This window comes from Strix uralensis, chromosome Z (genome assembly GCF_047716275.1).
Source record: "Strix uralensis isolate ZFMK-TIS-50842 chromosome Z, bStrUra1, whole genome shotgun sequence".
Classification (NCBI taxonomy): domain Eukaryota; kingdom Metazoa; phylum Chordata; class Aves; order Strigiformes; family Strigidae; genus Strix; species Strix uralensis.
The window spans coordinates 52,669,502-52,681,805 of NC_134012.1; the positions used below are offsets into that span (position 1 = coordinate 52,669,502).

The 12,304-nt window shown below is 49.0% G+C and overlaps 1 protein-coding gene across 1 annotated transcript in view; it reads left to right on the forward strand.

Annotated features, from left to right (window-relative positions):
- Positions 1–309: 309 nt before the first annotated feature.
- PRDM6 (PR/SET domain 6) overlaps positions 310–12,304 on the forward strand; it is a 72,985-nt gene continuing 60,990 nt past the window's right edge. The window contains exons 1-2 of the mRNA XM_074854946.1: positions 310–835; positions 10,045–10,352. Coding sequence (XP_074711047.1) covers positions 310–835; positions 10,045–10,352 — 834 coding nt within the window. The remainder of the gene's footprint in view (positions 836–10,044; positions 10,353–12,304) is intronic.

The following is a 12,304-nucleotide window of genomic DNA, read 5'->3' on the forward strand; positions in this document are numbered from 1 at the left end:
GCTTTCGTCCTGTCCGCGCCTCGGGGGAGACGGCGTGCGGAGAAAGCCTTGTGCCCCGGCCAGCGCGTTTCTCGCGTGTCTGCCCCGGGGCTCTTCGGGACGAGGTTTTCTTCTGCCGAGCCTGGCACGGGCAGGGGAGCGGGACAGAGACGGTCCCGCCGCCGATCCCGGACAGCCGGTGCGGGAAGCCCACGCGTGGGCTGGTGTGTCCGAGCGTGGAGAGAGCCGCAGGGTCGGGGCGGCCCGGCCGGGGCGGGGTGGGGGTCTCACGTCTGCTGTCCCCTTCCTCTCCGCTCCACAGGCAGCGCAATGCTGAAGCCCGGCGACCCCGGCGGATCCGCGTTCCTGAAGGTGGATCCCGCCTACCTGCAGCACTGGCAGCAGCTTTTCCCGCAGAGCAGCCAGCTCAAGAGCAGCGGGGCCCTTGCCCAGCTCCAGCCGCCCGAGAGAGCCGAGCCTCCGGCTGACAGCCTCCGCCAGCGCCCGGCCTCCCTCTCCTCCGCCTCCTCCTCCTCTTCCTCGTCCACTCCGTCTTCCTCCTCCACCTCCTCCTGCGTCGCCGCGGCGGCCGCTTCCCTGGCCGGCCTGACCTCCCTGCCTGTGACCCAGCTCCCGGTCTTTGGACCGTTGCAGAGCTCCGAGCCCCCGGCCGGGGGAGCGCCCGCTCCCCTGCAGGGCAAGGACTTGTGCGGGGCCGGCAGCGGCGGCAGCAAATGCGGCGAGCGCGCTGCCGCTCGGTTCCGGTGCACGGCCGAGGAGCTGGACTACTACCTGTACGGGCAGCAGCGCATGGAGATCATCCCCTTGAATCAGCACACCAGTGACCCCAACAACCGTACGTATCGTGCCCCTTCTCGCAGTCCCCGGCCCCCCATCCTCCGCCCCTCCCCGCACCGGGGGACGCTCCGAGTGGTGGGACCGCAGTCGGTGCCTGCACCTCTCTCTCCATGAGGAGGATCCTCCGCCCTGCCCTTCCCTTCCTTGAGCTGCTTTTGCATTGTTCCCAGTGCTTTCGAGGTAACCCCTCGGTAATAGCTTTTCTTGTCGGAGCCCCAGGTCCTGGCCCGGAAGGCACACTTCACCGGGAAGGTTGGTGTGGGGGTAAATTTATCGCGGGGAGCTGCTTAGGAAAAAGAATTCAGAAATGGTTCAGAGCAACTTCCTATAGATCTGGTCCTTTCTCGCTTTTCTTGTCTCGCTCCGTTGCTGCCTGGAAAGCCCGGGCTTCGCCGAATAGCCAGAAATCAATTACTCCTGCGAACTGGGCAGGGGAAAAGTTGCAGTTTTCATCAGATGGACTAGGGCAAAGTTTTCCTCCCTCTTATCTCGGAGTATCGTTTTCCTTTCAGACCTCGTTAACACCTCGTTTTAGTTTTTACCCCCACGGAAAAGCATGACATGGTCATTGAATAGGAAAAGCTAGTTTTCCGGACGAAAAAGGTCGTCTGCTTGAGTGTCAGAATTCACTTAGGACTTGGTGGTTAGAATACGTTTAATACTGCTGTTGCCAATTACAGAGGGCTTGGTGGTATGTTTTTTTGAGGGTTTTTCTTTTTTTTTTTTTTTTTTTTTTTTTTGTGGAGGGGGGGGGGAGGAAGGCGCCCCTATTATTAAACATCTATATCGACTAGAAGTTTGTGATTTTAGAAATTGGTTCTGCCTGATTTTTGTTCCTGTATCTGTCTACACTGCACAACCAAGGAAATTCACGGGGTGAAAATAACTAGATGAACCATATTAATTCATCAGATTTATTACTAACAGTCAGAGCACACAGATCTGTCCCTGTTAAAACACTGGAACATGGCTGTAGCGTGTGCACTTTCCCCCATTGCTTCAAGCACCCTCTCTTATCATAAGTTTTCTTAAAATTCTTTATTTTTGTGGTCCTTTCCCCTCCCCCCAAAATGTCTATTTAAGGAAGGCTGTTGAACAGACAGACAATACCCCAAACCAGCGATCCGTAAGCACACACCCAAGCAAAACGCAGATTCGTTTAATTTCATTTCAGATGCGCAGTTTGTTTTGAAAGTTTCCACGAAACTCTGTTGTGTATTAATTAAACTGCGTGAATGCTAGCATAGTCTTAATCATTGTACGTACGTCTTAAAGAGCGAGAGGAAACTTAAGTCTGAGTTGGTGGGGATTTTCCCCCCTTTCTTAACACTGCAAATCTTTCTCTATTGGATACCGACTTTGTTTTGAGCGACTCCCTCATGCTTAGTTTTACCCTGCAGTGAAATGTGTTAGTGTATTTTCTACTCTCGTGTGCAGAAAACGTGATCTCATAAATTACATGCACTTAATGGAATCTGAAATGCACTTTTAATCGCCATCCGAACCGTTCAGACAATACATGTTTTACTTCGCGGAGTAGCTCTGTAAATCTGCAAACTAAAGGTTTTGAAAAGAGAAAGGAAGATAAATAAGCGATTCGGGGCAGGGGGGGGGGGGGGGGAACATTTTTAAGGAGTGAGTGGAATAATAGCACGCCGCAGAGTCTCAGGCGAATCTTCCCAACCGCGATATTGAAGGTGACGTCGAGAAAGCAAACGGGTCGCTTGCAGAAAGTAGGCTTGTGAATCGCGTCCGGCCGGGACGGGGCAGCGCCCACCGTCTGAAGGACGGGGCAGGGTGCTGTCCGCACGGCCTCTCCTTTTTTTTTTTTTTTTTTTTTTTTTTTCCTGCAGAGAGATGTAAAAGTGTTATCATCGAATTTGTTTACGAGGCGACTTTCGCTCCAGCGGTTATTAGTTGTCTCCGAGCAAAATTTTTAATCCGAGTGTTTCAACCTTCTGGGACCAGGTGCGTTCGCTTTGGGCAACACGTTCTTAAAAATAAAAAAAAAAAAAAAAAAGCGCGAACTCTAAGTGAGAAAGGAGTACGGGAATTGCCGTCGGTTCCGTGCTACGCACTCCGCTCACTCGCACGGGTCAGAGGCGCCGCCAAGCAAGCTGCAGGGCACCGGCCTGGCTCCCCTTGCGCGGCTCGCTGAGTGTCTCGGGGGTCACGCAAGGAGTCCGCGGGCAGACGGGTTTTTCATCCGCTTTGTCTTCGTCCCTCGCTCCCAGTTCTGCCCCGGAGGTGCCCGCCTGAGGGAAAGGAGATCGGGGTTGCGGGTGAGGTGAGGAGCGATCGACTTTAGTTTGAGTTATACTTGCTTGCTGCACTTCTAGCTCCGGACAGCCCCGCCGAAAACCCGAGGCGGACGAACGGGCGCCTTGCGGGCAGGGGCTTCTCCCCGGCCTGGCGCAGGCGCCCACCCTCGGGGCCCGATCCCTTCCCGAGCGCGGGGCGCAGGGACGCCGCCTCGGCCTTGCCCGACTGCAGCCTGCCGGTTTGGGGTTGGCGGCAGGCCCCTGGCTGCTGCTGTTTCTCGAGTTTTAATTTGGGACGCACTGCCTCAGCAAACCAAGCGAGTGCCCCGTCTCCCCTTCTTTCCTGAATACCCAGCCCCCAGCCCCGAGCATCCCCTTGTTCTCCGGGGCAAGCCGCGTCCTCGCCGCTCCCCGGGGCGGGTCCACCCGCCGGGTTCACCCGCTCGGGAGAGGGGTCCGCAAACCTCCTCCGCGCCCCGGGCCGCTCTCCGGGAGTTGCCGCCTCCGCGCCGGGAAAGCCCGAGAGGCTGCGGCGGCCCCGGCTTGCCGCCGCCCCGCTAGGCCCGGCTCCCCAGCGTCCGGCCCGGCCCGGCCGGGCGCCGGGCGGCCGCCGTGGGAAGATGGATGGGCGGCGGTTTCCCCACAGACACACGCCTCGATCGTCAAATATCAATGAATACGGCACGGTTTTGGGAGAGGGAGGGGGCGAGGGCCGCCAAGGAGATGTGGATTAGGTGTCTGTATGTAATGGTTTTAAACTGAAAGGGGTTTCGTTGGGGGGCGGGAGGTGATATCCAACGGAGAAACAAACCCCTAGTTAGGGCCATGCAGTCTTTACTCCCAGTGAAGTAAAGGGGATTATGTTAAAGCCCTGATAATGTGGCAGGCGGCTGGGGACCGTTTTCTTCCTAGCTCTGAACCTGGAAAGATGAGGGTATTTCTGGGCGCTGGGGGAGGGGCGCTTGCGTGGCGAGGAGGAGATCTCCTAGGGTGAGTTTGGGGGGCGCGGGACCGGCTTGCTCCCGTGTAGGCTTTGCCCCTCGCCGCTGGGGAGAGGCTTTCGCAGTGCGAAGTCCGCGACTCCTCTTACCTTCACTAGAAAGCGCCAACCTGCCACTGTAATAAATATGCTGTGTAAAACTAAAGTGTCACACAAGCAAGCAGTTTGCACGCCTCTTCCCATTCAATTTACGGGAGACAGTGTATATATAACATGCTGTGAAGTGGATCGGTGTGGGGGAATATTTTGATCTTTTTCTCTAGGCTGCTGGTAACCTGTATGATTTAGCTATTTTACATCATTAGTTACCCAGCACCCTTAAACATAGCAGATAGCCATACATTAGATTGAGGTTAGAGAAGGTGGTGACTGTTTATTTAGGGTGATAAAATGGTCCATCAGCAGTAATCTCCATCGATATGTGCCACCAGGAGATGAAGGATGAGGGGACAAGCCACAATTAATTGCCCTATAGTTTTGTAGGAGAGAGTGGAGCCGGTGCGGACTGAACTTCGATCTCCTCTCCCAGAACCTATTCATCATCTCTACATTGTATATGGGGGTCTCTCAGGGGCAGGGGGTGGCAAGGTTTATCTACACGCAATATTCTCCTTCCCTTCTCATACCTGACACGGAAATTTAATTCATTCATACCTTCAATCGAAGGCAGAGAAAATCAAACCCACCTCTCCCAATCCGCCCCCCACCCGCCCCGCAAAAATAGCCCGAAAGCGGCTCCGCAAGTGGGACGGTCTCCCCGAAACCACTCACACCGGGCCCTCTCACACCGTCGTCCTCGGAGGAGCTGGCGCAGGGCGGGCGTGACCCCCCGGCCGGGGGCTCGGACCCCACGGCGGCCCCTGCGCTGGTGCGGGAGCAACAGCCCAGGAGGCCGGCGGGGCGCGGCGGCGGCTCCGCTGCGCCTCCCCCGCGCCGCGGCGGCGACTCGGCGCGGGCCGAGCGCGGAGGGCGAGGCCGGGCGAGGCGACGGGGTAGAAGCCCGGGGAGGAGGGGTCGCGCCCCGGGAAGGGTCAGGCAGAGCCGGGCGGGGGCGGCCGGGAGCCGGTGCCGGCCGTGCGTGGCTCGCCGCCCGCCGGCGGCCGCTCGCACCCCCCGCCGCGATCCTGCCCCCGGGGCGGCAGGCTGGGCTCGGCCCCGCTCTCTGCCGCGCGGATCGAGAATAGACAAACGAATAAGCAAACGGGACCCGAGGTGGGGAGGGCGTCTGTCTTCCGTTCCCCCGAACGTCTGCCTCAAGTCGGGCAGTCTGCGAGAAACGGCGGTTAATTTCGCCAAAGGAAGTTGATGCGAGCTCGTCGATGAGGAAACTGAGGCGCGAGGAACCTGTGATCGCCAGGACAGCTCCGGCCCTCAGGAAACGAACGGGTACTGTCTCACTTCGCCCACCCTCCCTCTTAGCTGGGTACCCGGGCCCAGCTGCAGTGATTTATACTCGCAAGTGAGTAATACCGTGTGAAATGATGGCCACTTACACTGGATACCTGCATGTTTGCGGTGAATTATGAAGCAGCGGGTCAGAGGCCACCCTTCTTTAATACCAGCAAACTGCAGGTATCCAGTATAACTGCACCTTTGAAGCATATTATTGCCGAGACAAAAATGTATTTCTTTCATTTATTGTTACAGCTGGTTTGCTGGTTAAAACACTATGTTGGACCCTACCTTTCACTGACAAGCTTTCTTCTCTCAGATTTCCTTTAAAATACGCAGTAGTAGTGTTATTTAGGTTGGAGAGTGTTTAGAATCATATTTTGGGGGCAATGGCATGTCCTCTCGTTTTTGCTTGGATTTAGTACTTTTAAGTGTACTCACATGGAGTTACAGTGCTGTCATTACACTGTGTTCATTTTTATGGAGGCAAATAAACGATAACATATTGCACTCCTCCCAAAAGAGCCATACCAAACAGCTCCACTAGGAAATAGTTTAATTTTTTTTCTCACTTCTTCCTTGCCTTAATCCTCCCGTCTATACAGCATGAAGGTATAAAGTGAGAAACTGATCTCCTTCCAAAGAGTCTGGCTGCATCTGGGCCTTCAATAGAGCATTCCCACTGACCTTACCTTCTATGTCTCCTGATTTTATCAGGGGATGCTCTGCTCTGGCTGTAGTCCTCCTTGCTTTTTCCATTTTCAGCACATCCCTCAATTTTCTCACATTTCTTGCTTCTTCTTGTCTTGATTTGGGGCTTGACTGACGATATTACAGCCAGTGGAAGTATTAATTTCAGCAGTCTTTTGATGAGGCCTGTACTCACACAGCTGCTCTCTGAGGCCAAGATAAGAGGAAGGGCACAGTATGTCTCTCCTTGTTGCTCTGTGTTGCAGTCCTCTGGAAAGCTCGCACTTGTCCCACCACATCCCTTTTACATGAACCTCCTGCACCTGTGTGGGTCTTAATAGTTGCCATCTAGTTTGGAGACTCTAGTGATGTCAGTGGACCACAGCACTCTCCCTCTCAACCCCCTCCTCTTTTCCACGTGTTATTAAGCAAGTTGGTGCACTATATTACATCCTACTTGACAGTATCCGTGAAGATGATGCCATTGATCCTTTCTGTGAGGCAGGGTAGTGTGCAAGTCTTGAAATTCTAGCTTTTTTTCCCATATCTGATATTAAGGACTTCCTTCCCTTGTCTTCTGAGGCAGAGGAATCCACTAACAGTGATTGTCTTTAAATGGGTTGGTATAACATTACTGAAAGTGTGCTTGGGTCAAAGCCTTCCATGTATCATTACATAAAAGTTAGTCATGGAAGAGGAAAAGATGCACGGTAAATTTTTACTCAAGGCCTGGTAAAATATGTCTATAGGGCTTCCAGTCCTTATAACATTTATGAGGAATTTTAAAAATTTTATTTGTACAATTGCATAAAAACTAGATAGATATATAAAACATGCAACTAAGTACTCTGAGTACTGCTTAGTATTAAAGATAGACTCCTTGCCTCTCATCAACAAACCATAAGCCAAACAGTTTCAGAAGATGTCCCATTTTCCAAATTTTCAGCTTTGGCAGGACAAAAGGAAAGGAACACAGCAGGAGATCAGATACTGCTGCTGCCAAGCATTAAGACATTACCAGTGGTTTTGGATAGTGGAAAATAAATATCACCATGTGTGACTTTTCTGTAACAGTAAATGACAGTGACACAGGGTTCATTTATACTCCTTGTCAATTTCTTCATTTCTTTTCCTTGAAGAGGTAGAAATAAAATGTTTTATCCACACTCATGCGCACATATTGTCAGGACAAAGTGAAGAAATCCTTGTTCTAGGCAGGTACTAAAAGCTGTGCGCATGAAAATTTATGCATATATATGGTGGCAGGATGCAGGAAATTGACACTGAAATTGCCTGGCTGGAGTAATGAAAATGCTGTAGCATGTTTAATGTAAGTTGATACAGAGGCACAGTGTCTCTAGGAAAGTAATTAATAATTAGGTATTTGGAAGGAGAATTATGCTTCTAGAGGATGGGCAAAGAGTGCGAACAGGTTGGATTCAAGGGCCTGCCCTGAGTGTTAATTGGCATCATGTTAGACATCCTCTCTTTAAGCCCTCAGTTTTCCCCTCAGATGTTTTCTTTCTAGCTTTGCATGATAAAATGCTGGATTTGTTTAAAGCATACTCACATGCCAACCTGTTTGGGGTTGGGTTTTATTTTTCTTTTTTCCTATGTGAGATCTTTTCCCTTATGATTTCCAATGCCAAACTCCAATGCAGGCCCTGAAATTTCTGAGTATGTCAAAACCACAGGGTTTCTTGATAACTGGTTTTGAAGAGGAAAGAAAAGATGTTGTGGTGATACCTCACTTTCCAAACTAGCTATGGAAATAACAACAACAACAAAAAACCCTGGCATGTACTTGCTGCCTTTTATTCATCATGTCTGGGAATGGCTGTAGGAATATCTGCTGCATAATAATCTTCTCTCAGGACTAGCCAGAAACCTTTTCCCTGGGGTCCTGCAAATCTCATCCTCTAGCCACCTCTAATTGATGTGGCTGAGCGAGCAAAACTCCTCTGCAGTTGCGGCTTAACCCAGCAAAAGAGTCATTCTGCGACAGGGATTATATTGTTAAGGGCGGGTTTTAACCCTCCAGCCAAAAGGCATTTTTTGGGCCAATCTAAGCACGGTTCCCACTAGGGGGCTTTGTTCTGCGCGGCCCTCCCACTGCACCGCCTTGCCGGCAAGGGACCCCCCCTCCGGCCCTCCTGTCCCGGCGCGGCATGCAGGGGATGGCGTGGGGCGACCTGCGCATGCAGGCCACCTTCCGCAGGGGCACCCATCAGAGTAACACCCATCGCAGGGCTGGCTGGCTTGCTGTCTGCTAAAATCTGTAATCGGTGTCACGGGTGGAGAACTTGAACAGACGAGCACCGAGTAGGGATGCGTGCATTTCCTTCAAGACTCGAAGGTGTAATGATTTTGAGGGAAATTAGCTTTCACGTGTAACTTTCAAATATTTTCATATTGCTGAATGCATCATTTTTGTACGGTACAATTTAAAAGAGGACAACAGGAAACAGTGTGTCTAAAGTTGGAGAATGCAAATAGAGGCCGTATTGAAAATGCAGCTTTTGTTATCCTGTAGCAGCTTTTACTGAACGTTTTCCTTTGAAGGCTCTGTAGGAAAGAGGCCTGCATAATACATACTATAACCACCTCGGAAAGAAGAACAGCTGAGTCAGTCCCCCTGAGGATTGAAACTGTGGTTACAGGCAATCTAGCAAGTCTAAATCTGTGGCTTAGACCAAGAAGCTCCAGCTTCTATAGTGAATACTGTGCTTTATTTTTCTAAGAATGGGTGTAGGTTGTAGAAAAGTATTAGGGGAAAGATCTAGGACTGCTACCTGAGTACTATGGCATAGTTATGGTTTTTTCTTTGTATTTCTGGAATAAATTTATATGAAAAATTTTACTGTGCTACAAAAGTGAAATGTGCAGAAGACGGTAACCTATTTCAATAGATTCATTGTTATGTTAACTCAGCATACCTCCAGAGAAATGGATTTTCTAAAGCATGAAATAGTTTCCTGGAAGTTGTACGCTCATGGCATGTGCAATAGTGTGCAGCGGAAACATTCAACCAAAATTTTCTTTGCTCAAAAAAGAAAAATCACAGTAGGCTCTTCCCAAAATAGAGAAGCATAATTGGTTATTAAGAGCTGTTAGGGAAATTAACATTTTTACAAACTGGTCTTTTTCATGGCAGTTAGTCACAAAACCAGACATGATGGTTTTGTTATTAGCCTCAGCTACACGTAGCAGGCAAAGAACATGCATTCCCATTCAATAAAAAAATTTCAAATGTGTGCTATGAATCAGTAATATTTGCTGCATAATTTCAATATAAAAATTCGATTCAGCTATAAGAAAGTAAATGTCCATGCATGCTCCCATCTGTCATTCATGAGGTTCTGCTATTTTATTTTCTAAACAGGCAGGCATGAACACACATTAATGTGAAAAGTAGAGCAAATATTCATTTAAAATAAGGATGAAGTTAAATCCTGTTTCAATTAAATCCTTAGGCTGAGCTGTGGTAAGGCAAATGAGGGGGACTTCTAAGGCGTTATGACTGTGTTTTAAAATGTCTCACTGAAACGGTTTAAATGTGCTATTTATACTAGCAAAAAAATGAACCTTAAAAACTGTGTTAAAATAAATGAGTCTTGGCAGGTCTGTGAACACACCAGGCTTGCAAAACATCTGCAGGGTTTCTGCTCAGCCTTTGGGATTTCTTTGGTGAGATTAGGAAAACCATCCTCAGCAACATGCAAAAGCACACGGTGGGTATGAGTGCTGAGCTGCCATGAAGTAATAGGAGGGGTAGAGGGATCTGCATGATCTTGCCCGTGGCAGTGGTCATGGTGGTGGCCAGCAGCACCGCATTGATAGTGTTTTTCCCCCTTTGCCCCACAGGATGTGACATGTGTGCCGATAATCGCAACGGCGAGTGCCCCATGCACGGGCCCCTCCACTCCCTGCGCCGTCTGGTGGGCACCAGCAGTGCTGCCGCAGCAGCCCCGCCACCTGAGATCCCGGAGTGGCTCCGGGACCTGCCCCGGGAGGTGTGCCTGTGCACCAGCACAGTGCCTGGCCTGGCCTACGGCATTTGTGCGGCGCAGCGGATCCAGCAGGGCACCTGGATTGGGCCCTTCCAGGGAATCCTGCTCTTGCCGGAGAAGGTTCAGGCGGGAGCCATCAGGAACACTCAGCATCTCTGGGAAGTAAGTTACCATCTTTCTTTCCTTGTCAAATTTCATTCTTTTGAAGTAGACATTGAGTGTGATTGTAGGTAGTACTAGCACGGTTCACTAGCTGTGAAAAAAACCCCACAATTTCAGTAAGCTGACCCAGCAGATTTGAAAATGTAGCCAGTGCAAGCAAAAGCCTAGCTGCACTGGAGGCAGCCAGAAAACCAGTGGACACCTCAAAGCTCCAATTGTTTTCAATAGGAAGAGCAGATTGTTACAGGTGCTGTAATGCAGAATTGAGAGACATGGCCAGAGAAGACTGAAGGCTACAACACAAGGTGCTCTTTACATTTTGACCTGAGTAACAAGAGCTGACAGAGCTCTCAGGGCACAGTACCAGCTGTATCATCTTAGTCTGAGCAGAATATGTGGGCTGAGATTGCGTATTCACCATCGCTGTGGCCTACAGACAGTCCACAAAAGCTGCTAAACCAAGTGCAGGAGGCTATTCTACAGCCCTGCTATTTGCACAGTGAAGCTATTAGTGCTTGTTCACAATTTAGTTCGACTCTGGTCCTGCACCGACCATGCATTCCCCTAACGATGCTTTCAGTGCTTTTGTGTGAAAGCCACTTTCAGCTCTCTGAAGATGTTATTTTTTTGTATTTGTCACCATCTTAGAAAGGGTAATGGTGATAATTGATATGAAAACATTCAGACTGTGATAGTGGTTTATTTTGCGATGAACACTGACTCTGGTTTGGCAGAACGGATCATAAACCCGCCATTGTATTCCTTTGGCTGTACAGGGACATCCATGGCTGTTACTGTTCATGACCATGTACATTTTCTCCAGTGAAGCACTGGAGTTTTGTGCTTAGGTATAGTTTGTACGCAGATGCTAACAACAGCATCTTGTGTTGATTTAGAAGGAAAAGACAGTATATGCTCATTTTACACACAGACCTGATAATTAATAAGGAACACATATAATCGCTGTGTGTGTCAGTACTTCTTATCTACAGAAACAGCCTACAGAAACAGATTTTGCCGATCATTTCTTACTGGCTTTGTGCTGAAAGGTGTCATTTCTTAACTCTGCTTAGTCCTCAGTAGCTGCAGCTTCTTCTCACCTCAAGACTAACTGGTCAGGAGAGTCGGTAGAAATGTGCCCGCACATCTGCAAGTGACATTTACTCATCTAGACCAAATCCAAATCTTTAGAATATAAGGGGGTGTGCTTGCTGGTTAGAAACCTGACGAGTCCATGATGGTGCAAAGAGTGCTTTTGCTGTCTTGAGTGGGTATATAGTAAAAGTGAATGAATTTTTAAAAGATATTTGGTGTTATGGAGCCAGGATGTGGTGTATAGCACTTGTTCACAGAAAACCTGTGAATATTTAGGTTGTCAGATCCTCGGGTCTTTTAATCAGTATGTTCTATTTTCGCATACTACCTAATATGTGTGATTTCTTTCTATGAGTAGGAGCTCCTATGCATTTCCTATATGCAAACAAATAGTAAATAACACATTTTTGTCTCAAAGAAATTTTGTCTCAAAGTATTTACCCCAAAGAGTCAACGTGGCAGGTGGGAGAATTTCAAATTAAAGAGTAAAAGATCAGCCTCAGAACACACCTAAATGTACTCAGTACAACTGGATGACTTGCAATCATTCGGAGTTTTGTTGCTGCCTTCAGTGCGGATGGAATTTCTCTTGTATAGCAGATATTAATAAATCAGACTTAAATCTGTGCCTACCAAAGCCCAGTGATTATAATGAGATCATTTTGGGATATGTTATTAATAAAATATTTTTTTACGGAACATTCTATAATGATGTTGGAGGCTTTATTTGCATTGTTAAGAGGTGTTTTGTGGTTTAGATTGTGCTAATTAACAGAATATAAAATAATGAAATAAATAAGATTTCCAGATTGTCAAATTACATAAAACATTAAAATTTAGCTAAAATAAATGGAGTT